This window comes from Cololabis saira, chromosome 5 (genome assembly GCF_033807715.1).
Source record: "Cololabis saira isolate AMF1-May2022 chromosome 5, fColSai1.1, whole genome shotgun sequence".
Classification (NCBI taxonomy): Eukaryota; Metazoa; Chordata; class Actinopteri; order Beloniformes; family Belonidae; genus Cololabis; species Cololabis saira.
Genome location: NC_084591.1, coordinates 30,709,160 through 30,736,916, shown reverse-complemented (window position 1 = coordinate 30,736,916; position 27,757 = coordinate 30,709,160). Strand labels below are relative to the sequence as shown.

At 40.9% G+C, this 27,757-nt stretch overlaps 2 protein-coding genes across 4 annotated transcripts in view; one reads left to right on the top strand and one right to left on the bottom strand.

The window, feature by feature from the left end:
• The window catches only part of furinb (furin (paired basic amino acid cleaving enzyme) b), a 114,651-nt gene extending 110,554 nt beyond the window's left edge, over nt 1-4,097 (bottom strand). Inside the window, exon 1 of one of the 2 annotated variants that reach the window (XM_061721511.1) lies at nt 3,643-4,097. The gene's annotated coding sequence lies outside the window, so the exon portion shown is untranslated. Of the gene's footprint in view, nt 1-3,332; nt 3,415-3,642 lie in introns of those variants that run through there. The other variant, XM_061721512.1, reaches the window with a different exon arrangement.
• Nucleotides 4,098-6,095: 1,998 nt separating this feature from the next.
• On the top strand, nt 6,096-20,271 carry accs (1-aminocyclopropane-1-carboxylate synthase homolog (Arabidopsis)(non-functional)). 2 transcript variants are annotated; one of them, XM_061721509.1, is made up of 19 exons: nt 6,096-6,393; nt 7,269-7,923; nt 8,014-8,771; nt 8,865-8,924; nt 9,309-9,379; nt 9,523-9,592; nt 10,270-10,336; nt 10,784-10,881; nt 11,056-11,133; nt 11,263-11,363; nt 11,789-11,878; nt 11,969-12,014; nt 12,924-13,065; nt 13,261-13,403; nt 13,556-13,709; nt 15,321-16,912; nt 17,042-17,244; nt 18,777-18,968; nt 19,342-20,271. In XM_061721509.1, the coding sequence occupies exons 1-16, from the start codon at nt 6,190-6,192 to the stop codon at nt 15,737-15,739; spliced, it is 3,156 nt and encodes a 1,051-aa protein (XP_061577493.1). In that variant the 5' UTR covers nt 6,096-6,189; the 3' UTR covers nt 15,740-16,912; nt 17,042-17,244; nt 18,777-18,968; nt 19,342-20,271. The 2 variants fall into 2 exon arrangements, with proteins under 2 accessions (XP_061577493.1, XP_061577494.1); XM_061721510.1 differs by having other exon boundaries at nt 6,096-6,397.
• Nucleotides 20,272-27,757: the final 7,486 nt, after the last annotated feature.

The following is a 27,757-nucleotide window of genomic DNA, read 5'->3' as shown; positions in this document are numbered from 1 at the left end:
AAACAAAGTAATCTTTTTTTTTGTCATTTGTGATATATTAGTGATCGTGATACATTTTTTAAGTATTCAAGTTTATCAATTTCTTCTCATTGCCTTCATACATTTACAGTTTACACCATGCATAAAAATGATTACTCAAATGTATCTGGCCACCTTATCAGGTCAAATACATCATCATCATCATCATCATCATCATCATCATCATCATCATCATCATCATCATCATCATCATCATCATCATCATCTTCCTCATTAGCTGCATTTTGATCCAGCTACCGGTACATTAAAATGCAGATTCACTGTTGAGTGCTGGGCTGATCGGCTTTTCCTCCAGTCTTATTAAAACACTATATTTATTACATGTCTGAATCAAAACACTGTAAAAAAAGAAACAAGTCTTGGGAGAGATAAGAGAGATAAAAGAACAAAACAGGGTGCACTGATGTAAGTTACAAGGGAAACAAGTTCAGTACAAGCAACTGCACAGACAGTTGTTACCAGAAAACTTCAAAGAGCATGTAGAGCCAATATTTATACAAAAATATTGATTTTAGCACACAGAAGTCTTTTTTCATCACAAGTATTGATTTTCATACTTTAATGTGTTCTTTGTCAACAGGCTTTTGCCATATTAATTCATCCTATTTGAATTGGCTTTGGATCTTCTTTTTCTTTTAGTTACGTTACCTTGCTTTTCCTTATCAAACTGTGTACATTCAAAAATGAAGATGGTCTAGAGAAAACAAAAGGACAGATTTGTCTGAGGGGATCAGAAAGAAGATTACAGAATGACTAAGAACAAATCATTGGACCATTTGGAAATATCCTATGAGCCCTGATCTAAACCCTATTCCACATCTGTGGACGAAGCTGAGACGTGCCGTCTGGAGAGGGAACACTTTAGACCTGAGGAAGCTAGAGCAGTTTGCTCATGAGACGGGGACCAAAATACCGGTCTACAGATGCAGACGTCTCATTGAGAGTCACAGAAATCACTTGATTTCAGCAATTGCCTCAGAAAGGTTGTCTCATACAATATCAAGTTGAGGGTCCAGGGCAGTTTCACTGTGTTTTTTAAAATCTGTTCAATCACAATTCAAGAGAAATGTCTGATTTTTATAAGTCAATTATTATTTTCCAATTTTTTAGTGACCATTGCGGGTATTTCTTTCTTTAATGGAAAAGTACCAACAAATTTGTCCACGTCTCACTAGCGTGTACAATCAGTACGCTTTCTCTCCATTAGCATCACACTGGTGAGATGTGATTTCCGACACTTCAATGGGGTGTAAAGGCAATTTGCATTGGTAATGACAAGCACATGAAGCTGTGACAGACCATATGCAGCACTCCAGCTCTATTTCAAGCAGCCATCAGCCAAGTCAACACCCACCATGTGCTCTGGGCTGCCCTCTCACTGAAAACCGAGGCACACAACTGAGCGGAAGCGTTTACAAAGTACCGCTGATAGCCAAGTATCCTCTCCTGTGAGGGAAAATTGCTCCAAGTTAAAATGTGATCTGAAAAGTACGGCCAGTGCACCAACCCAGTCTCACATAAAAACGTACCCTGCCTACGTTGGTCCAAAGTGCAAAAATTATGTAAATTCACTGAGTGAATATCATGAAAGTAAAATATATGTTTCTATGCAGAAACTAACTCAAAATATTGATTTCTTTCACTCAAAAATGAAAAATGTCCACCATGTTTGTTGCTGTCACGGCCAGAATCTTAAAAGTCACGTGACTTGGACGCAAAATGAATAGGCAGAAAAATGTAACAGTTATACATTTCAAGGACTAATATTGTAACCCCTCTACGTTTTTGCACTTTGGACAAACGTAGGCAGGGTACGTTTTTTATGTGAGACTGGGTTGCAACCTGAGTGCACAGGCATTTGGTGCTCTGTCACAACAGCTGTAAACAGGTGGATACGAGCTGTCCACTTCTCATCTGAGACGCACCATGAAGACGGTGAGAATCCCACAAGTACCACAAAATTAAAATCCATCTCACTGTGGGCTTCAAAGCTGGAAAGGCTTGATGGAAATGTGTCCAAGATAATGAATCAATTGTGTAAATACTGTCCCAAAGAGGAATCGTACACAGTTCTCAGCAGCCATCCAAACCTTGGCATAGTTCCCTGCGTTAAACCTCCCTTCCTCCACAACTGTCACTGGCCTTGTTTACCGATGAGTTATATTGTTGACAAGTTTGTGTTCTCACTTCTTTCTCATCCACTGCGTTTCTATTTTCTTCTTATGAAGTGTTTCCAACAAAGAGCTCTCAGCTGGAGAATTACGAGCACTGATTATTTCTGTTCTGGTGGTGACGAACCAGCTGAGCTGGAAAGTTGGTGTTTAAAGGCTGAGGCATTCTTACAACCTCTGACTATTTAAACATCGGTGCAGCCGCTTGTTAACAACTTTGATTCTGGTCAAAATGTAGCCTAGAAAATGTAGATATAGAAAATATTAATATCTATGCATAATTTGTGAGACTGTCAAATCCAGCTGCCAAGAGCCAAAGTGTCGCTGGTGACCTTGACTTCCTCTCTTCTTGATATCCCAGTGGAAATTAAAATATTAATGTTTACCTTGGAGCAAGATAGGACAAGCTAAATCATTTCAGGTTTGGATTTTCAGGTTGTTTGCTCGAACTCAGCACACAGTGATCATCAGAGGTGGCAAATCCGGCTTCAGAAAGTAAAAGTCCTGCCATATATTTGTTCTGTCCATTCACTAAAACCAGGTGAGTTCACTAATTAGCTCATCTACCTGGCTGAAGAGCTGTGCTGATTAGAATCAGCTGGTTGAGTGAATGTGCAGAACAAATACATGGTAGGACTTTTACTTTCTGAAGCCGGATTTGCCACCTCTGGTGATCATGTTCAAATGTGCACAAACGTAGCTGTTTCGTGACAGTGTGAAGAAGAATAGTGCAGGGGTAGGTGCAAACAATTTCTTCTTTGCCTGAGGAGCTGCTTTAACTGGAATTTATTGCAATATTATTATATTATTGCAATTCACACGTAATAATGATTCTTTTTAGAAAAGAAGACAAATGAAAAAACTCCAGGATGAATATTTGAAAGAGAAAAAGGAAAGATTAGTGTCTGTGTGTGTGTGTGTGTGTGTGTGTGTATATATATATATGTGTGTGTGTGTGTGTGTGTGTGTGTGTGTGTGTGTGTGTGTGTGTGTGTGTGTGTGTGTGTGTAATAAAGACTGTGAATCGAGAAAAAAACAACGTGGATCTGAATAATTGGAGTCATACGAGCCCTGCTGCAGATAACGATAAGAAACATGCAAGTGTTGAAACAAACATCTTACCAACTATAAACTTCAGGGAGACGTGCGCGCCTTGGATGAAAGACGGGGGTTATTTTGTTAGTTTCCTCGGGTAAAAAAAGAAAAAAAAAGAAAAAAAGGGTCCAACTACAGTAGGTTTTAAGGAATAAAACTGGTACTGGTGAGAGATTCACCTGACTGGGAAGATTGGTGAAGGCTGCTGTTGAAGGCTGAGAAACTCAATTGCTTTCCGTGAATATTCCCACTGTTTCAACTCTCTCAATTTCTGAGAAATTCATAAAATCTAGTTTAAAAAAATCAATAAATCAAAGAGTTAGTATCCACAGCATACCTGGAGGAGTCAGAAGCCCGCACGGACGGACGCAGCATGCCTGCACATCATCTGCTCCGGGCGGAGACTCCCCTTCCTCCCGAGCTTTCACTTCTCAACTTTACATCTACTGACGGCGTGTGTCCTCCACTTCGTCCACGAGATAAGTGAAAAAAACGCTACCTGTACGCAAACATTTCTCTTTTTAAAAAGTGCTGAATTTAAACTATCCCTTCTGGCGTGTCATTCGCCAACAACTTGCCACAACCGTGGATACATTTGACTAGTCGCGCTCTCAGTATTTTTTTTTTTTTTTTCCTAAAGCTTTCAAGCTTTTCACAATTTTTTTTTCTTTTATAATACCGGTTAGGTCGTGCTAAGCTTAATTGAGTATGTGGGTGATTGAATTCACGGATGAAAAACGGGGGAGAGAATAAACGACTACGACCAATACAATGTAGCGTTTTACTATTGGTTGGAGATGACAACAAAGTGCCACAATCCCCTTTCTCCAGGAAATACGTCATGTTAGGAGCCCAGTGGATTATGGGGGCTACTTGATTTGCTGCACCGAGGACCTGAACACGGGCGGCTCGTAGCGATATGCAGCCAAGAACTGGCACTAACTCACATTAGGTCACGTTATCCACTTTTAAGTCTATATTACCGAGTAAGCCTATTAATACGTGAAAAATAGTGGCTTCTACGTTTTATTGATCTCTTAATGATATTTATCATGTGTAATATTATATTTAAAACACAATATGTGATATAAATGTTTATTATATACATCATCATCATCATAATAATACATTTTATTTATATGGCGCCTTTCATGACATTCAAGGTCGCCTGACAGAGCAAGAAATACAGTGACAATAGTAAAAAAAACAAGTTTAAAAAAAAATCATCATCATCATCATCATCATCATCATCATCATCATCATCATCATCATTAAAATTAAGTTAAATTAAATTAAAAATTAAAATGCAGATTCACTGTTGAGTGCTGGGCTGATCGGCTTTTCCTCTAGTCTTATTAAAACACTTTATTTATTACATGTCTGAATCAAAACACTGTAAAAAAAGAAACAAGTCTTGGGAGAGATAAGAGAGATAAAAGAACAAAACAGGGTGCACTGATGTAAGTTACAAGGGAAACAAGTTCAGTACAAGCAACTGCACAGACAGTTGTTACCAGAAAACTTCAAAGAGCATGTAGAGCCAATATTTATACAAAAATATTGATTTTAGCACACAGAAGTCTTTTTTCATCACAAGTATTGATTTTCATACTTTAATGTGTTCTTTGTCAACAAGCTTTTGCCATATTAATTCATCCTATTTGAATTGGCTTTGGATCTTCTTTTTCTTTTAGTTACGTTACCTTGCTTTCACAATATCACAATATGTGATATAAATGTTTATTATATACGTAAATATTTACAGTCCCGATTATTTTTTTTATTGTACTAATATACACTACTACTAACATAGTACTAACATAAATCTGTTTGAAAAGAGATACAAAAATGATTTAAAAACAGGTATATGGAAGAGGAAATGGGTTAACGAGGAGTGTGATAAACAAATAAAATAGGAAAAAATTGTATATTATACTTGCTTAAGACATGTTTAGATATTTATGTGGATATTTATGTAGTATATATTATATGTTGAGAGGGATATTTATAATTATGTAATATATGTTATATATTTATTATGTATGTATCATATATATATTTATAGGGATATTTATGTAGTTTATATAGTGTATATTTATATAGATTTATATAATATTTGTATTTTCTATATATTGATATAATATTTATGTAATATTTACATTTTCTATAAACTTATATGGATAATTATGTAGTAATAATAGGCATGTTTACGTAGTATTTATATAGACTATATTTATATGGATATTTTGTAGATAAAATGTAAATTCATAGAGTTATAAAGGGGTAGGAACTAGGAAAAAATGTATAGGCCTACTTCTTCCTTCTCCTTTTTTTTGTGCATATGAAGATGTTACTGTTTATTTTTATTTTTTATATACATGTTCAAAATAAATACATTCATTCATTCATTCATTCATTCATTCATTCATTCATTCATTCATTCATTCATTCAATTGCAAAATTGTGTTATTTGGACCGATGTTCATTTTAGTTTTAGTCATTACTGTAACTAACTTGTAACAAACGGCTTCCTGGCGACGCCTGTGCCCGAATCAAACATACTCGCGTTCTCGCCGACAGGTTTAAGTGCGACTCGTGTAAACTATACGTGACTGCCATCTAGTGGACATTGACCAAACTCACACATAAGACTAAAGGCTGATTTGTGGTTCCGCGTTACACCAACGCAGAGCCTACGCCGTCGGTTACGCCGTAGCCTACGGCGTAGGCTCCGCGTCGCTGCTACTCGCATGGTCGTGTCTACCCCGCTACAGCCTGGTACGAGTGAAACGCAGCCCGCTTCCAGCAGCTCTGTTAACACGGGCCAAAGTTATCCCGGAATAAGGACAGCACGCATGTGCCGTCAACCCGGATGTAGATATTTATGTACGCGAACGCGTCTATTCCCCATTTTTATGTTGTTACAAATTTGCTTTTAGTGCAAGTAAGACCTGCACATTTCACCCCCCTCCCCGGAACAAAGCCGTGCCACCCCGAACCTGTCGAAACCAGGGTTTTATCAACCTGCGCGGATGCCACATCAGAGTTGACAGCACTTTTGATTTACGGAGAGAGAGAGGGAGCACAAGTGGGTACAGTACACACATCACTGTGTTTATATTTATCTGTTGTAATAACCGCAGTGGAGTCAATTCAGTGGAAACTAAGGTATGGCAAGGTGACGAGTCACAGAACTGAACTAGAGTATCAATCAACACGTCCAGCAGATACTCTCACAGAAGTCTCTATGTAGTTTATCTGTGTGGTCAAGAAAATTGGAATTTTTTCAAATGCAGTCTCACTCACTGCAAAAACTCAAAATCTTACCAGGAATATTTGTCTTATTTCTAGTTAAAATGTCTCATTTTTAGTCAAAAAATGTCATTAAACTTAAAACAAGAGTCATTACCAGAAAAATAACTTGTTATTTGACAATTTTCACCTGTTTCAAGTAAATTTTCACTTGAAATAAGTAGAAAAATCTGCCAGTGGGACAAGATTTATCTTCTCATTACAAGCAAAAAAATCTTGTTTCATTGACAGATTTTTCTACTTATTTTAAGTGAAAATCTACTTGAAACAGGTGAAAATGGTTGTTTTTGAGTCTTGTCTTAAATGTAATGAGATTTAAAAAAAAAAAAATGAGACTAAAAATTAGACATTTAAACTAGAAATAAGACAAATATTCTTGTTAAGATTTTGAGTTTTTGCAGTGTATAATAACTAGTGAAATCGATCATGTTGTTCTTATTTGCATTTGTAGTTATTCCATAAATGTATTTAAAAAAACAAACATTTACATTTAACCCTTGAAGCAAAGGTGTGGCAGCTGCCATACCTTCATACCCAATTGACGCCCCTGAATAACCGACTACATTAAAAATATAAACTAGTAAATTCAGTGTTTGTTTGTGGTGCCCCCTGAAGTTGAATTAAGGGTGCGCGTCTCCTCCCGTGTTGCAGAAACCCCGTCCTATGATGGACTTTCGCAGCCGAAGGCACGAGAGAGGCAGCAACTGGACGGACCCGGAGATCGTGGAGCTGCTCCAGCTGTGGTCCGACGAGTCGGTCCAGATCGAGCTGGAGAGCTCGCTGCGCAACCAGCGCGTCTTTGACCGCATCGCCCACGTCCTGCGCGAGAAGGGAATCTACCGCACGGGCGACCAGTGCCGGGAGAAGATCAAGAAGATGAAGCTGGAGTACCGGCGCATCAAGGACAACCACAAGATGAGGACTTGGAAGTTCTACGACGTGATGGACAGAGTGCTGTCCAACCGGCCGAACATCACTTACTCCTCTCTGGGAGGGGCCGTGGTGGCTCAGCAGGTGTTTCAGGGCCCGGGGGGGCCCGAGACGTATCTGCAAGGAGTTCCCTCGGGCTCGTTTGGCCCGGTCTCCGCAGGGGGGTTTTTGTTTGGCCAACCCCCTAAACATGGAGACCCCTTGGACATCAAATGTGAGGATGTGGAGGAGAAAATGCTGAGCTCAGGTGTCGCACCCCCTGAGATGTACTACGGATCTGGAGAAGAGCAGGAAACTGATGAACAATCTCTGCTGGGTCCAGAAGAAGCACTGGGTCAATCTGAGAACTCAGCAAATGCAAGAATGTCCCCCGCAGGTTGTTAGTCCAAATAATAAAGTTATTGATATCGGTAGTTATATATTCGTTTAGAATGTCTTGAGTAATATTTCTTCTTTACATTTCCAGGCTTCAGTGACCTGAACATTGCTGGCTGTGGATCAGCTGGCACCCACGCTTCCAGTGCTCCTCCAGCAGAAAACAAGTCTGGGCAGCCCAGTGCAGATGTTTCCCATCCCTCCATCTCTGCGAGACACAGGAAGCGTAGACGGGCTGGCAAGGCATCATGGGCCCATAACAATGGTCGATGCGGTGGTCAGGGGAGCCTGGATAAAGCCCTGGCCAGCTTTTTGACGTGGCAGCAGTCTGCAGAGGAGCGTTTTCTCTCTCTGGAGGAAGCACGCCTGGAACGAGAACTGCAGGCCGAGGAGCGCAGAGAACAGCGGGAGGAGAGGAGGGCGGAGCAGGAACGGGAGCATGAGCTCCGCCTGTTCAGCATGCTCACAGGGGCGCTTTTAGCTGTCAGACAGGGGGGCCCCGCGGCCACGACGGCGACTGATCCCCCTGCCTCACCCTCAGCTCATCAGGCGACCTCTCTGATGACCGCTGCCACCCCTTCAGTCCCATCATCTTCGTCTCAGCCACCTGCAGAAGCTCCAGCAGGAGAGACTGTCCCCGCTCAGGAGACACAAAAGTCGCGGCCCACATCCATCACAGCCTGCCGAGCCTCACAGAATGTTGTGGCAACACTGGGAGGCCCAGAGGCTCCGGGCCATAGTGGGTACCTGTCGACCCGTGGTAACAGCATCCGACAGCATCGAGGCATTCTTCAGGAGGGTTTCGCCTTGTATGGAAGAGACAAACACCACGACTCAGACAACCCTGATGTAAGTGTGCATCGTGCTGTAAATACTGTAGTGTCTGGCTTTAAAATGAAATAAAATGTAAGGATTTGTAATCAGCTCCTTTTCTTTTTCCAGGGTATACTCAACTTGGGTACCAGTGAGAACAAACTATGCTATGATCTCCTCAATTCACGAGTAAGATCAATTTTGCAGCCACATACTGGCATGATGGTGAACAGCCCCTGAAAGGTTGATTAAAAAAGGACATGTGTCAGGCATGTGTTAGTGCAGCAACACTTCTACATGTATGCAAGACCTATGACACCAGAATGAAGTAGCGCTACAGTAAAAACAGATTTGGGTAAAAGAGGTTACGTCATTATCAGTAGAAGCCTCTCTCGATTTTATTTGTAAACACTAAGCCATGTTCATATGCACAGTGATCCAGTCGTCCAAAACCAAGTTCTTAGTATGTGAAAGCAGAAAAATAAGCTTCTTTTATAAATAATCTAATTATTTATTGAAACCTGGAATAGTAATAATAGTAATAATAATGATGCGTTTTCTGTTTTGCTGCAGCTGACGAAGCCTGATATGCTCCACGTTGACCCGTCTTTGCTGCAGTATTCAGACTGGACAGGACATCCTTTGTAAGATACTTCAGATGACCTTTTATTTTCATTTCAAATGTTAATCCGTTTCACCTGGCTTATATTGAGGTTACAATTTTGTAATTGCATTTCAATGCAAACATTACCTTTCCCGACAATCTCTCCATCCTGCAATTTTTCAGCCTGAGAGACGAAGTCTCAAAGTTCCTGACTCACTACTGCTGCTCCCCGAAGCCGCTGAGAGCTGACAATGTGAGTGAAGCGTCATGCTTTTATTGCTGGAGCGCCAAATCTCTTAAAAGAACTTTGTTGCTACTGTCATTTGAATATATTAAAAACCAAGAGAACTGGAGGAAAACATATGAATAGCAGCAATAAAAAATGTATCAACTTACAATTTGTTGGCGCTTTAAGCTTTCTGAGCGCAATATAGCAGAGGGAAATATCGCAATTTATAACCCATTAATGTTATGAAAGTGAATAGAATGTACTTTGCATTTTTTTGAAGCTGACAGAATACAAAGGAGAGACGATATAATAAATCTTTTAAGAGAAATGCTTTAAAATGTATTAATAAAATAAACCATTCGTCAAAATTATTTTTTTTCCCTTTAGCTCTAAATGAGATTTTTATTAGAACATAAACACTCCAAGATTCAATTTATTTAACATAGCGCAACGCAAGTTAGTCAAATTTAATTACAAATGCAGCCTTTCTGCTTCCCCACAAAAAAAAAGTCTTGCACAAATGAAAAATTATTCAGGTCACAAGGACAGACCGAGTTGGACAGAAACAGCATCCTGACTGGAAATAAATGGCAGCCGTAGCAGAGGGTTGCTTCAGCAGGTGGATGACTTTGTGGCGTATTTATCAGGTCTCAGTGTCTTAACGGAGACTGTCATAACGTAGAGTGTGTGTGTTTGTTTAGGTCATGGTGATGAATGGCTGTGGCTCCCTCTTCTCATGTGTAGCTGCAGTAATCTGTGATCCTAAAGGTAGGCTCGCTCACACGCCCGTATATTGGATCTACACACACACCTGTATGTAGCATGAATACAAATGTGAGTGCAGTAGAGAATGGATAATGACCTTTTTGCCTTTTACGGGATTTCAGTAAAATGGCCCAGACATTGAAGGATAAAAAAATCTGAGCAGCTGCATGAATTGCATTTACTTTAGTGCATTTGGAGACACCATATCTATTTAAACATATGTAATGCCTTTATTATTATTAATAACTAACTTATTCAGCGCCAAATCCAAAATTAACCTTTCATTTGTGCATATTTGTCTGACACATTTAGAACAGCGAACGTTACTCGGTTAGTGAATTAGCTTCTGGGTTATTAATGGAAAGGATTGATAGTAAGGTTTTAAGTGGTATCAAGTGTTGGTTGTTTTAAAATCAGTCACAACGTACGTATCACATGTTTGTGCTATAGACGCTGTTCTTATTCCTACGCCTTTCTACGGGGTTATCACTGAGGATGTGCATCTGTACAGCGATGTAAAACTCTTCCACGTCCCTCTTGATTGTGAGGTAGGAACATGCCTTGATTTATGTGCACTAATTGGACCTTTGAAAGGTTCGTTGCAGTTCTTTTCTCTTTTTTAACCTTTGCATCACGTTTGTTTTCACGCTGCTGTTTAGCGTCAGCTGTCGGCTTGCCTTGAAGTGTTGATGTCTTTCACTCTGGCTGCTGTTTATTTACAGGCTGATGGCAAGGACGGCCGACCCTTTCACCTCACGGTAGCGAAGCTGGAAGAAGGTCTGAAAAGGGCTAAGCAAGAGGTGACACATGACATACTTTATTCTTAGTGAACATTTAAAGATAGATAGAATTACTTCACACACCTTGGATGCTCTTTTTGTCACACTGCAACGGTGTACATGTACTGAAAACCTTCCCGTTTCTTTAAGGGCTTGGTCATTCGAGCTGTTATTCTTATGAACCCCCACAATCCTCTGGCTGAGATCTACACTCTGAAGGAAATGATCGCCTTCCTGGAGTTTGCCAAAAGGTTTGTTTGCCTCACTGTTATCTCATACTGCAATCCTTCTGCTCTGTGGTCCCGTGGCTCCTGTTTGCCGAGTCACGGCGGACACTTTCTGTCATCTCTTTCCCTTGTCATACAGTTTATCGCACCTCTCAACCATCAACATATTGACAAGTGCGGCCTTTGTGCCAAATACTACTCTATATCACCCTGAATGATCTTTACCAGAGTAGTTCCCTCCATAGACCTTTCAAAGCACAGAGCTGTTGTATCATAAATGTCAAGGCTTTTACACTGACAGCCGATGCTAACAGGATCATTATTCATTTATGTTGCTTTCTTTTTCTTTTAGTAGATAAAAGTGTAAAACTGAAGATTTCAACACTGCTCTGAAATTATGTCTATATATATATTTTTTTTTTTATCAACTTTTTTCTCCCTTGAATTAGAAATGAACTCCACGCCATCGTAGATGAGGTGTACATGCTGACGGTGTTTGATGAATCAGTCACCTTTCGCAGTGTCCTCAGTATAGACAGGTACTGCATGATTAATGCGTTAGACCCCTAATCATCACAACGGTGGCTGCAGACGTCCTTTTATCTGCTAATGATTTGCCTTCATTCCAGCCTGCCCGACCCACAGAGGACGCATGTGATGTGGGGAATGAGCAAGGTACGCACGTACTGCCCTGGTCTGAGAGCGTGAGTGTGTGGAACTTACTGACAGCACATGAAAATCTTTTCTTCTGTGAGGATTTGCAGAAAAGTTGGAAAGTTTTCTAAAAAATCAGCAATGCTTATTTGTATCAGGACAGCTGCTGTTTCAGCTGTACAACAATTAATTTTCTTCAAACCAAATAGCAATCACATATAAACAGACTTTACCACTTACGCGTGGGCCCCATATGTGTTTAAAAGTGGACTGTGGTTTCCAAGTGACTTGGTCTGTAACTGTCAATCTCCCTCCCTTCCCCCACCGAGCCAACATCTAAAGGGTCCAACATATTTGGCCCACATGGTCTTCCCATTTGTGGCTCAAAATGCTGAAACCATACAGGACCCACGTCATAACCTACTTTTAACCCCGACGGGGCTGACATGGACGCGCTAGCTGCATTCCTGTCAATTTTATCGTCCTAGTAGTGGTCCCAGGTGTTCAGTCACGTATGCAGTGGCCCCTGGAACGGCCCATCAAGCCGCGGGAACAATTCCAACAAAATTTCATGAAACTTAAACTTTTTCTCCAGAGAGCAATCCAAATGGTTCAGTGATCGCCCCCAGCAATAGTCAACGTGTTAGCAGAGCATTTCCAATCAATCAGGGTCCCGTCAATGGTACCAAACAAATGATCCAATGGTACAGTACTATATCCTGAGGTGCTCTCCGTCCATCAGTTCTTTCTCTTTTCTGCAGGAACAACAAGCAAACAGATCTGTTGAGGTTTCTGAGCAGGATCCTGATGATCTTAGCTCCTGCTAATGCATGTATACGCAGGGTGTTTACATGCATTAGCAGGTAAAGGGTCTACAGCCGGTTCCCTGAGACCCTGTATGTACTCTATGCTTCTTGTTGTCTTTTCTAGGACTTTGCAATGGCGGGAATCAGAATTGGCACTCTGTATACTGAGAACAGAGACCTGGTGGAAGCTTTGGCCCAGCTGGGGTCCTTCCATGGTCTCCCTGGGACGGTTCAACACCAGGTGGCACGACTTCTTCAGGACAGAGGTATGAACCAAGTTTCAAATGTGATTTTAACAAGACAGTTGAATTCAAATACATAGTCCTCACTGATTTCTCTACTTATAAGATAACTCACTCCCTCTTGCTCAGCCCCACTCTGGGGATCTGCTAAACATCAAGCTCCAGAAAGCCATATCTTATTAAACCTAATCATTGTAACTTTGCATTATCATGTCATAGAGTGGATCAACCGAGAATTTTTGCCGGAGAACAGACGCAGACTGAAAAATGCTCACAGCTACGTGACCGGAGAGCTGCGTAGAATGGACGTCCCCTTCCTGGACAGACCTGCTGCACTCTATGTCTGGGCTGACCTCAGAAAGGTAGCGGCGCCAAAGTCAGCTTTAAATTCTACTAATTATGGTTCAGTTTAGATGTGTTGCTTAGACAAAGCAGTTTAACACGTGTCAATGTTTCTTCAAAACAACAAGGGTACGCTCGAGTGTGTTTCAGCTTGGTCTCACTGTCTCGGTAGTATCTCCGACAGCCGTCGTTTGAGGAGGAGCTGTCTCTGTGGAGGTGTTTCCTCAGACACAAGGTGGTGTTGAGCTGCGGCCAGGCGTTCTCCTGCTCCACACCCGGCTGGTTCCGAGTTGTCTTTGCAGACCAACAGCACCACCTTCAGCTCGGTCAGTATAGGAGCGTCACACACTGTACAGACGTTTTTATTTGGTTGTTACCGTTTGTATCAGCTGTAACACTCTCTCCGCTGTTGAAGTACTCTCTGCCATGACTGATGTTTTGATAATAAGTGTGTGCTTCACCAGCCAGCAAGGTGCTTCATTCACAACTAGCCCCATCTGAATAAAATCAGTGATACCCTTGTTAAATAATATAAGTATCTTGTTACCACTCAGCAGTGTTTCAGCACAGAGCTTTTATCAGGGTGATTTAGAAAATGTGTAAAACAACAAACACTTAAACGCCGTATGAGGAAGAGGTTAGGTCTACATGGAAATTACTTTGTTCAGTTTAGACATGCGTCCCTGTCCTTTACGCACTGAAATTCCTTTGATCCTTAAATTAATTAAGGATATTTTGTACTCTTAAAGTAGAAATTCTTTCTCAATGAACAAAATCAAGAATTGTCTAAATAAGTAAATGCGAGACTGCATTTATGTGGTTCTTTTTCTGACCCTTGTGATCACTGCAAGCCACATTCACCCATTCACACACCCAACCATACAGCTCTTTGTAGTGTTTGTAGTCTTGACCATTGAGCATTCCTCTGTCATACACATACTTAAGGTCTGATGGATGTGTCAGTGCCACGCTCAGGGACGGTTTGGCATATGGGCAGGGGAAGCTGAGGATCGAATCCCAGACCCCCTGGGATCATCACTCATGTCCTTTAGTTATTGCGAATCAATAAAGCTTCTTTTTCCACTTTGTAAAGATAGCTAGTGTCACCCTGTCTTCATTGACAGAAAAACATCTGGCAACCACTTCCTTAACGCCCCTCCACCGTGTGATTCTGTCCTAAGGTCAGAGTTTTATTGGACCAAGGACTATCTCCTTTTTTTTTATTTTGTTGACTTAAAAAGGTTTCAAATGGAGTTAGTGGCATTCTGTAAATGATAAAGACAAGCGTTTATATTTTTATTCTTGTCATAGATGAACTGTAACAGTCTACCTGAAGGTAAAACCGGTTATGCCTTCCCACAACTGCTTGCAGCATCAGTATTTTTTTTGATCAAAGTCTTTTTATTAGTTTTTTATCATTAAAACAGGACTGTACAGTCAAACAGAAAAGAGAAACAAAAACAAGAAAAATAACCCCCAAAAACCAGACAAAAAAAAAAAAGAAATTAAATAACATATTGCCAGATAACCATCAGACACAGGGCCAACATAAATGAAAATGAATGAAGACTCCTACATTATATTATCAGCATCCATACCCTCCACAAAGTTCAGGAAAGGCTGCCAGATCCTATAAAATGTCTCCGTGGATCCCCGAACAGTGTACCTGATCTTTTCCAGTTTGAGATGAGCCATGACTTCCCTTATCCAGTGATTAGATGATGGTGGAGCAGATGCAGCATCAGTATTTAAAGCAACACACTATTTAAATGTTCTTGTCATGTCTCTCTTGCACAAATTTAACATTTATTTTCATACACAGATGAGGATAAGATAGGCTGGAGCTGAGTGTGTGTGCACCTTTAGTGGCTTCCCCTTTGGCTCCTGGCTCCTAAATATATTCAGCCTAATGACCCTAATATTTTGTGTTATTTTAGGACTAAAGCGGATCCAAAAGGCTTTGAAGGAAATTGAAGACAGAAAGAGCAGTCCTGAGACACACTTCACCACAATAACTGCTACGGAGAGCAGCACACCAGTGAAAGAGGACAGTGCAGAGTCAGACAATGCTGCAATTGTCAATTCAACATCATCACCCCAGAGCAAGTCATGTGCACAGCTGAAGGAGAGGGACAGCCCCCATCTTGACACAGGTTCACTTGCTGCAGAGGAGTTTGTTTTGCTGGACTGCCAGGCCTCTAAGCCCTCGGAGAGTCTGGACTCGCTCATTGGTACTCTCAGGCAGCAGATCCGCTCCTCTGATTGGCTGGAGAAAAACACCCCGGAGCTGACTGCTGAGGAGGACCCAGAAATTCTTGATGTTTTCAAGGCCCTGCTGCAACGAGCCAAAAAGTAAGCTTAGGATAAAACGGGCATGAAAGTGGCTGCCAACATTTGGAGAGGCAGTACTTGAACATCCTTCTGGTCCTTAGCTGTGTTTTTTTAAAGCGTGACAACACTTGAACAGGGTTGAGACTGACCTATTTAAAAAAAAGAATAAATAAAGAAAAAAAATCTAAAGAACAGAATAAAGAGGAGCGGTGAACAGGTGAGTATAAAAGGATAGAGCATTTTCTATCTGTATCTTGAAGCCTTATTTTGATGCTGCTAAGGGTCTTTTTTTTCCAGAGACTTATGTTTATTTACTCATATATCAAAATGAAAGCCAAATGTAACCCAACCAAGTTTAATCAGGTTCTACTCCTACACATTCTTATCCTTTATTTTAATGATACACTTTATTTCATCAGAGAATGTTTTCTTTCAAACTTTTGATCTGTGAATAAAGAAAAGGAACCCTGCTTGTATCTGTATCATTTACTTAAAGCAGTGCACACACAGTGCATGGCTCGTTATCTGGAGTGGGCTGCAGGGTTATTTCGTAGGAGATGTCTTTATTTATGAATATCAGTGTGACCTTTTGGAAAACCTTTACTTGGGTGGGCTGCGTGTGCCGTTCTGTTACAGCAAAGGAAACTGCAGGGGGTGGAGAGATGTCTGAGGTCGATGACGCTCTCAACTACCCGTACCGTTGCCCACTGAAAGAAACCGAGTGGGTTTTCCTCTGATTGGTTGTCATGTGTAATGACCCCATGGCACCCCACACATAGTTTCTACCTGACACAACAAATGTTATTCAAAGACTCTTTGACCGAATTGTAGAGTTCCTAACTTCCCTTTTAATGTCCAGTTCTTCTACATCGTTTATTTCTGATCACCACGGAGACTTCTGCTTCCTCAAATACTGAAAGGTCGAGGCAACTTTCACTTTCTCTACAGTGTGTGTAGGAAAGTCACGGTGGAGAATTCACGGGGAAGTTTCTCCAACAGTGAGGGTAGTTTCCACCGAAGCAGAGGCGGAGTTACAGTACACCAAGAAGGTTTTTATCTGCGAGCGGCTGCTTGTGGTAGAAATAATGTATCAGTGTTTGTAGTGTTAGTGCTGTAGAACAGACGGAGACATCTCTTTATGTTGATATTTACACAGCCTGAGCTCTGGGTGAACCTTCACATCTTCCACAACAAAAGGGTAAGACCTTTATTCTTGAAGCTGATGTACTACATTTCAGATGACAGAATAAGGGATTTCCAACTCAAACTCAGTACATCAGCGTTACACTCCTGCTCATACCTGCTTCTGTTAATGTTTTACTTTCAGTGGTATAAAAATGATGTTCCCTGAGCTGGGAGACGCCATCAGTCGCTTCAGGTTTGCTCAGTCCTGTTTGGGCTTAGCAGGTTGCCTGTGTGTGTGTTACGCCGTCTGGACACCCTTCTGGCTGAATGACAGGGGACTGTGGACAAAGTGGAATAACAGCAACAGTGACCAGACAAACGACAAAGATGATACTGTCTTCAACGGTGAGCAAAATGATGTCCTGATCCTTCTCACGTCTCTCTTCAGTCAACAAATCAAATTTGCTATTTGTCAATCGCTGTCATTTCTGAGAAAGGTGAAAGTATCGATTGCGCTAAACATGTTAGGGAAGGCAGCATATTTAATTAGGGGTATGTATGTCTTTGACCATCTGGAAATCATCCCCAGTGGGATTTATTTTAGCTCTATTAATCAGTAATGGTGATCAATATCAAGAGCATTTGAGCGTTTGACAAATGACTCTTGGGAATGCAGATTCCCCCAAAGAGCAAAACAAGTCAGAACTTGCTCCTCTGCTGGGGAATTACATTCCTTGCTTCAGCAGAAGTTTTCACCTTCGGTTGAGGGTTAATGGGTTGAAACTTGCCTTTAGCAGTTTTGTCCTTTTCTTTATTTTCCCTTCAGTTAGATAGTAATGTTGATGTGTGCTTTACAAAGGTTGGAATAACAAAATAACAAATCAAATAATTTCAAAATCACTTCATCTCTGTAATTAGATAAAAAAAACCAACAGTGCATCATGACCACATCACATGTTTGAAACTTAAAAATGTTTATTCCAAAATTAATTCTCATTTTGAATTTTCTTAAAGAAGATTTCCTGTGTACTTGAACTCAACTCCCAAACATCAAAATGAGACTTGTCTTTATATTTGTTTATTCATTTTTTGGACATAATTCTTCAGATAGTCAGCTGTTCATGGCCTGCTTATCATATTTTTATCCACTTTTAGCTTTATTGGGTAATTCTTTGGAGTTACCCAAGTCTGGACTATAAGCAGGTCAGTTTATGCAATCGGTCTATATTCTGCCTGGCTGGTTTGAATCCCTGTAAGTAAATAAAAACAGTGCAAAGAAATTGTGTCAAATATAAGTAATTGAAAAAAAATGCATTGGGGCATGTTTGCCCCACCTCATCTCCCCAAAAACCAAAGATGAGTAATGTCTACATTTTTGGCAGCTGTTAGGGCTGTACTGGTCATATTTTCATCTAAATTTATGTAGGAATTACAGTGTGTCTTCTAAAAAATACTGAAATAAAATACAGATAACCGTTAGCGCAGCAGTGAGTCCAACTGTTGGCTGGATGTGTGCTAGTGTATCGCTGCATTAGTTAAATCTCTGACAGCTGGCCAGGCTGATAACCTTTAAACCCAATAGAAACACAATCTAAAGCAGGTAATACGGATAAAACAGACCCTGGGGTTAGGATAATTTTCCAGCAGGAACATCTGTGCACTAGATACATCCAGCAAGTCATTTTTTTTTTTATTTGAATGAATAACCAAATAAAAGTATAAAGCTACTAGTAAGAAAAATCCTGTTGTTTTGCTCTGACTTGTATAAACATTTTGCTGTGTGAGAACGTGTTCATTTACACAAAAAAGACTATTATAATACATTACTGAGAGCACTCAGGAGCTTTTTAATCACACTGACAGCTTAGTAATGTGCTCCAATAATCATTGTGGTAAACAGTTCTGATTTTGGACCGTGTCTGCTGTGTGTTCTCCAGCTCTGGAAGCAGAGAGGGTGTTTGGAGTGATCTCCTCCCTCATGGCTCTGAGCACAGGGGCGCTGTGCCTGGTGTTCGCCCTCTGCTGGACTTCTCAGACGGTGCGCTCGTACTCCAACACCCGCTCCCTCCTCATGGCAGGCCAGGCTCTCTACCCCACCACCCTGCTGCTGCTCACCTTGACCTCCACAGGTATGCAACATGTTTACTGTGTCACGCCATTCATAATGAAACCCACATTGTTTGGAGAGTGTATAAGTGATGTATCATCTACAAAAAACCGTCACAAAGCACCCACTCAAAGTTCACCTCCAAACAACCTTTTGGTTTAGGTAGTTCATGTCAAACGTACATGTAAAAAAATTCCTTCATGTTCTGCTAATTTACATCTCCTGCAGGGCAGCAGCTTTTAGCTTTTAAAGACTTTTTACTTCCCTGGGAATTGCAGCTCATTATCATACAAACTCCTTTCAGAGGCTCTAGGCATGGAATAATTGAGCTTAATGACTTTTTCTTTTAGTGACAATGATACTTGATTTGACTCATTGTTCCCATCTGTCTACAGGTTTCCTCTTCCTCCTAAGCTGGTCTTTTTTCACCTATCAACACCAGGAAGAAATTCATCGTGACTTTTCCAGCCTCGGCTCTTCCTACTGGGTGGGGGCTCTAGGTTGGAGCCTGCTGCTGGTTGTGGAGTCAGTGGTCTTTATTGCCGAACAAGCTGTTGTACCAGACATCTTACCTGACTTAGAGAAGGCGGTGGAGTCCTGGCGGATTTCTTCCCAGCTTGAAGCTGCTAAGCGCTCTTTAAGTGCAGGCTATCAACCTGCTGAGCACCAAAGCCACATGGCTTCAAACCGGTGTATGTCAGCGCTATGAATAGAGTGAATTAATAAGGGCGTGGAGGAGCAAATGAATGCACAGAAAGACTCATTTTCATCAAGGACGCTATAGAAGAGGAATTTCAAATCTGACTCATGCATGGCGTTGGGATTGAAGGGAATGCCTTCCTCAAGGACCGTTTGCTCTGGTTTACTTGATTTGATCACGGAAATAGCCTAAAAGTACACTAAGGACCAACAATACTGGCCGGAAAAAATAAAACACCAAAAGCAAGATTGAAAAATCTGAAGCTGAATCATAAAGCTGTGATCCGGTTTGTATGGAGAGAAAACCCTGTCACCACACGTTCAGTCACAATGTGTCAAACATGAAACCGTAAAAACGGACATTTGTACTGTAAATGTAAGCTAAGTAAACTTTATCACACACAGCACACTGCAAAGCTTGTACAATTGTAAATACACATTATGGTGCTTTAATATTCTATTGTTTTAATAAAAAAAATTAAACCTGCAAAAGTGATGTTGCATCTCTGATGACAGAAAATACAAGAAACAGTTTGTTTGACCCACATTTGCTACTATCGCTATGTTAGCAGCTTACATAATCAGTTTTATTTCTTACAACCCATCAATGAGTAGCATCCAAATGTTCGGACCCACCATGTCATTGTTTTTAACTATATTAAATATAAATAAAAGAGTAGACTCACCAGTGTGTGGAAGCACACACGTAGCATCCACCTCCAGCTGAAACCACACATCTCCTTATTTGAGTCATTTCTGCTTCTATAATATCCAACCACTTATGTTTTGTAGTCAGAGCATATTTCTTTACTACAGTGAGGCATCAGAACCTTTTTTTTCATAACCTCCTGTGAGCATCTGACATTGAGATGTGTCTGTTTCTTGAACAGTCTGATGGGTCCTGATCTTAATTTGCATTTTCCGGTTGACCTCTGTGAATCAAATGTAGATATTTTACTTCCTGTCCTTGGGCATTCTGTGTGAGCATCAGTTTACTAAAAAAGGGATTTCGTGTTTTTTCTGCAACTGCACAAATACACTTTAACATGTACCTTGATGCTCAGCTAAGCTGCTCTTGTCATATTTGCTGTACACTGTTTTGACACAATTATTTAGATTAATCTCATTTGTGATCTTACCAGTGGAGTGCAAAGCTGTCATCAAGAAAAAAGAGTTTCCAGTATACATGTGCCCAAACCTTTGAAGTTTTGAAGCTCAACTTAAAAAAAAAAAAGAATATTTATTCTGCCCGTGGTGAAGCTGTCCATCTTACCCCCCAAAAAACACTAAAAAGACAGAATATCCCTCTTCAAAACAGAAACAACATTGTGGGAAAGCAGACAACAAGATGGCGTTTTATGGCAGAACACCGTGGTTCAGCGTTTGTACAGGTGCTCACCAGTCCGTTAGGACTTGCTTGTGTAGTGAAGCAGTTTTTAGGGGTTTGTTTTGCCAGCAGGCCCTGCATCTGTCCTCTTTCTGAAACACTTACCCCATGCATTTATCGCATTCAGTTCCCAGATCTGGGAGGCAGTTGGACCACCAGACAGCAGACTGACTCCAAACCCATTATTTACTTTTCTCTCACACTTTCCCAGGAGGACAGGAAGCGCTCAGATGCTGGACCGCTTATGTTTACATTCTCATGCTGCCAAAGTGGAGGAGAATTAAGTGGCTCTGGCGCTCTTAATTGGGCGTTAATCAGGTGTTGCTCTAATTAAAAGGCAGTTCCGCCCTGTTGGGCCCTAGTAATGAGTTTGTTATTAAATCCATGGAGGATTTTTGTCTCTTTTTCAATTTACCAATGGGTAGTGCTTAATTGCTGTGTAAATGAGAGGAATGTCCTTGAAGGTTGTGTTGGATCAGCATGATATCCTTGAACAGAATTGTTCCATCAGAGCCGCTATTCAAACCTCAAATTCATACAGCTCACCATGACTTCTTGCATCCAGCTGTGCTTTTCAGCACTAACTGTCATATTAGTTCAACCATCATTTTGTGAAAGGAAGTGATTTCAGTCTAACTTGCTAAATTGACAGCACTAGTACCTTTCTAAATAAAAGCACTTTTAAAATGGATTTTTTTTCACCTTAAATTGCGTTTATTTCCCTCACTGGGTGCCGTCTGGTTATTGAAAAGCATACAGCATTTTATGACTCCCAGCAGCTCATAAACAAAACCTTTCCTTTTTATCTCATACCGCCATAAATTGTGCTCTTTTATCTTTTGGAAGCAAGAGAAACAAACACCAAAGGTCAAGAAAGCCTTCAGAGTAACACCACCCAAATCAATGTGCAGATAGAAACAGAAAGTAGGAAATAGAGAGACAGCTCGGCCCCACAGGAAGAAATGGCAGATGAATGGTGGGGGATGTTACGCACAGAGAGACAGGTGGGCTATAACGCAGACAGACTGTGAATTGTTGAAGGACATTTGCCACGGAGACATCACTCAGATGGTGTCTGCCGACATGTGTAAAACACAACGTAGGCTAAACCATCACTCTTTCTTCCAATTAGATCAATTATGCTGCACTGGCATCATGCCATGTAAAGTGTTGGTTTTTTTTTCCTCAACTGTGTGTTTGGGGCCAAATACACAGAGATAAACAAACTTTCCAGGTGGTAAAGTGAGAGCTACAAGTCTATATTTTAGAGGGGAAGAAAAAGAGAGAGAGAGAGAGCATGCAAAACCTGTTGTTTTCTCTTTCACCTTTTGGTGGCGCTGGTGTAACGTCCCTCGCTTTGCCACTTTCAGCAAAATTGTCTGAAAAAGACGCTGTTGTGATCTGCTGAGGAATAAATGAAAAACGTATGCTCATCTCTGCCTGCGTCTGTGTGTAGGTGACATTTAGATTTTTATTTGTGAGTTAGAAAGAAAGGACTAATGTTTTCAAGCATGTTTCAGAAGACGTTGAAGCATATAATCCACTGGACCACTTCAGAAAAAAAAATCAAGTTCTTTTTTATCCTGGAACATGATACATTATGAAATAAAGTGCAAATTCTCTGGTCTTTTAGTTTCATTTCTTTGTGGTTTACATAATTCACTCAGAACATTTGTAACTTTCCCTGCACGTTAATGCTGTTAGGTTCAAAGTGAAAACACTGAGGAAATACACAGAGAGACAAGACAGCAGGGGAGAAACAGACACCGAGATCAGAGGAGGAGAGAACAAAGGAGGAGAGGGGATTTGAGATGTCACAAAATAGTTTCACGCTGTCTCTGTGTTCTGCACTGCTTCGTGGAGCGTCACATTTTGATGAACTTTGAGCCTCTCCTGCTCTTCTCCATCCCTCACCACTAGCGCTCCACAGATCTGAATGTTCTGATGAAAATCAGAGGTTGACCACCACTGTGTGGTGCACTCCTCCCATACGGTCATTAGCACAAGTGGTTACTCTTGAAAATGAAAAAGTCAGGAAATTTGAGGTCTGCAGTCCTACAATCTCTTAAAAAGCGAGATGGGGGGTTTGTTTCATGAGGATAACCTGTGTCCTTCAGTCTTTTTTATTCCAGGGACTCAGTTTATCTCTCCAGGAGAATCTGCAATGAGCCCATGGCCTTTCTGACTGACATGTCACTTAAACCACTTTACTGATTGTCTTTCTTTAGCAGAACTGAGTGTGGAAAAAGACAGGCAGTCAGAGTCTGGGGAAAACACATTTAGAAGTGCTTGTGTTGACTGCTTGTAACTCAAAAACTGTTGTTGCATCCTTTAATTTAGACCTGTGAATGACTGCGGCTTATTCTACAGCAGGTAACCTTGTTCGTGTCGTGGGTTCCTGGACATCTCAGCCCAACAATGAAGCTGTAGTCACATTCTCGTCATTCTATTCATCCTTCGCCAGCTGTAGCCTCTCCCTTCTCTTATCTCGGTGTGACCAAGGAAATTAAATTACAAATATAATCACTTGGCGCCAGTTTCTATAACAGTGTCTTGCTGCTTTGCATATAGAGTGTGCTTGCTTTGGGAACACATTGTGTGAAGTTACTTATTGGCCTATTTATGATAATGGGCTCTGCTCTACTTGGGAGTCACACACCTTTTCACAATGACAATGAATGGCACAAGGAAGCTAATCAAGAAGAGAAGGACGATGAAAAAAACATGAACGACAGGAAGACTTGGATGCAGCCAACGGACTTTCACTTAGGCTTGACCCCAAATCACATACATAGGCGCATGTATACACTGATTCACACTAATTCAACATATCTAACTGGATTTCTAGAAGCGCTTTTTCGATCATAACTTAAGAGAAGTGCAATATCATCACCTGTCCCACTGACTTGCCCTTTACTGACTGCAGGACTGAGTTTTGACCCCCACATTGACACCATGAGATGCGCTGGTTTAAATAATGTACCCATCAAATGGATTTCAATAAAGTTTGGGTCACTCAGTCATCTCTTTATTTTCTATTAAGATTTACAGTTTATAATTATTTGGGAGCTGAGCTTACCCGTTATTAAAGTTTTGCTCATCCTTGCATCCTTACCGAACAAAAGGCTCAGCAGTCTGTGATTGCAATCTGATTCTCCTCATCGTTTTGTGTGTTATTATTTTCAGAAGGAGACAGATCGTGACTAGAGGCTGGCCAGCCAAGCACACATACTCCGTTGTAAGTTGTCCCACTGTCGTAGGCTGTGAAGGATGAGGTCTGGCATTGTTCCTGTGGAAAAAAGCATCAACTACATCTAGATGTCTCTCTCCAAAATTCCTATATACAGTATGCCTCTGAATCAGTGGTGCATGTGATGTAAAGGATGCAAATCTCACACTTTTAAATACTGTCACATATCAGCTGGATTCCATACAACACCTATATTTGTTTGTTTTCTCATTAGATTTTCATAAGGTCCATGGATAAATGCGTCCCATATTCTGTTATCTTCCCAAGTACCTCTTTATTTATTTTTTTAAAGGACTGGTTAATACTCACTCCACATGCATCTCCCATGTCAAATAATTTTTTGCCCTCATTGCTTAAAAAACCCCAAGAGGAATCATTGCATGACAGTATATTTGTGAGATTCACTACTTTTTCTTTGCGTGTTGGTGCTTCATCTGAAATTAATTAATGTATTATAGATACAAAGATACCTATTTTTATCCACCAGCTCTGAGAACTGATCTTCAGGTCCACCTTGTTATCCGAACGCGGCCACCTCTGGCTACAGAAAGATGGCTGAAGGCCAAATTTGAGGCTTCAGACCAGTAGCTCACACACCGATGTCCATAAATTATTTTCAGTACATACATAAAATGATATGTGCTAATTACTTACATGTTGACATTTACATCAAAACCAAGTGGACCTTTACAGAGGTGATCCTTCATATACTGCAAATAGCTAGCCTCCCCCTCAGCTCAAAGAAAACACACACACACGCACGCACGCACATGCACACACACGCACGCACGCACATGCACACGCACGCACGCACGCACGCACGCACGCACGCACGCACGCACATTTGTCCATTTTGACTAAGTAAACCGTTCCCTTTGCTTTCTTTCTCCCTCTCTCTTGCAGATCTTTCACAAAAGAGAAGGGAAGAATTTGAATGATGCACCTCCTTCAGGAGCCAAAAGGGAAGACACTAAAGGTGGACTGAGAGCTGAATGAATAAAGTATAGAATTTTTTATCCTCATTGTTATGACAGTGCTATCTCAGCTTGACCTTGCTTCTTTCCCTTATTCCCCATACACTTAGGAATCTATTTCCTTATGCCGAGACTGTTGTACACGCTTGTACAGGTGGGCCAGCAAATGCAAAACTGTATCAATACCATCAGATCTACCTGGTCCCATAGCTGCTGCTGAGCAGGTGGATGGTCTGTTTATTGTGATCTTTATGTGTTCAGTGCCAGTTAGTCTCCAACTATTCCCTTCCCGAGGCCTCCTCGTGTTCTGCAACAGTAACCAAATGCCTTATACCTCTATGTTAGGCACCACAGCTCATCTCTTTCTCACCGTACTGCAATCCACAGGCTACATTTGACTCCGCAACAGGATACAGAACTTCTCAAACAACTGTTGTCAAACAATTACTGTGTATGTCTGTCCATTTGCCCATGAAGCCACAGCCATTATCGTCCTCGCCACCAGCAGCTTGTCCTGAGACTGGACTAGTAAAATAATGGATTCCCGCTGGATCCTGTGAATCATTGCGATGACTGGTTGATAAATGTTGCACCACTAAGGCTCCAGCTGCAGGAGACATTTCTCTCTCCAATTGTCAAATGACAACAACCTCCCTGCACAAGGCCCCCATCTATCCCTGGCATCCTCAACATATCCTCCCTTCGTCTGTTTTGATTACTGTACTTTATAAAACAAGTTATAGATGAGTCACTCGACATCAGCCTCAAATCGACACGTCCCATTGGGCCCATTGTTCTCTTGTCTAATACGGACACAACTCGTGCAGAAAAGAGCACCACTGTAAACTGGAAACTCATGCAAGGGATTTTTTTAGGTGAAAAAGTAAAAGACAAGGAAACGATAAGCATTTTTGGCATTAGAAAAATCCTCTTTGTGTTTGGTTGGAAGTTAAGACTAGGGACTCTTGGACTTTTGACAGACAACAACGCTGCTCTTTTCAAACTGCTTAATACATAATGGTCCCAATTTCTCTCCTTACATCTCTCCCTAGTGGCCATGATTTGCTCATTACATTGATGGAAAGTGACTGAGAAAGTGACTGAGGAGGAGAGAGAGGGAGAGTTCCCAGTTAAGAGAGAAATAGTGTGAAATTTAGCTCAGAAAATTCACTATTGATCTCATTCCATTTTAAGAGCCCATATTATGGTCATGTAATTTCATTTTGGGGATTTACTAAAATAGGTTTAAGAGCTTTACTATTCAGAGATGAAAAAACATTTTCTTTTCATACTGTCCATTGCTGAAACATCTTTTATCACTGCTGTTTTCTTTTTTAGCTCCTGTCTGAGGCTTACTCTTAATTTGTCTCATCTAGGCATCACTGTAGTTTGACTTCTTTTCTTTTTCAAAGTAATATCATTAAGTTGAGGAAGAAAAATCAAATTACAAACAAAGCTGTGTTATTTTCAGAGAATAGCTCCCTTCGGCGTGAGCCTCACTTACTTTAAGTTTCACAAACACCAAAAACTTTCCAAAAGGAAATGGAAAAACCAAACAAGTATAGGATGATGTCCCTAAAGAGTATGTGAATGTAGCCCACCTGTGACAGTTTAAAGTTTTTGCCAGAAAAAAACTTCTCTCTTTAAGGATTGTGGACATTTGAAATCTTGAGTAGTTGTTTGCGAGACACAATCCCTCAGCTGACAGCCCTTCTGTGTAAACCAGCTCCAGGCACTTTGGGAAAAGAGAACTAATACATGGTTAAACACACACGCAGGCAGGCACTTACACACATGTGCGAAAAAAGTCTGAGAATAAATGACTAGAGGACCCCTGGCATCAGCAAGACTGCTCTTCAATCAGCAAAATCTTCATTCAATTAACCCAGAATCAAAGTGCATTTTTTATTTGATTAAATACATTGATCTTGATTACTTCTTCTCTAGAATCAGGTTTCTGATGTAATTCCTTTCAGTATATTGTGACTGGATTGACGTCCATCTTGGCCGTATGTTCAGATGCAAGGCTAACTTTCGGAGGGCTATGCAGCATGGTAATGCTGCTATATATTTGTACGCTAATTGCTGCATTTCATTGACTTCTTTGTGCTGTATCTTATAACTGAGATTTGTTTTCCTAAAAAAAAAACCCCCAAAAAACAAAGTGTTCTTAAAAGGGACTATTCACAATATCTCATGTTGTTTGTTCACATCGTGTAACTCGGCACAACGAAAGAGATAAATGATACTGGACCAAAATCAAAATAACTCGGCAGAGCCACGGGGAAAGTTATAATGCAAGTCATGGAATACACTAATAGGATCCCAAGGCTAGACCTTCCAATAAAATGAATATTTGGAGAGCTGGACACAGATGATATTGTCAGGCTGTTAGCAGCTTGTGGGTGGGTGAGGGGGGTTGTTTGCAGAAGCTGTGACGTTGTGGTGTGTCTCTACTCTCCGTTACAGCTCCATCAGTCAAGATGAGCCAAAGACAAATG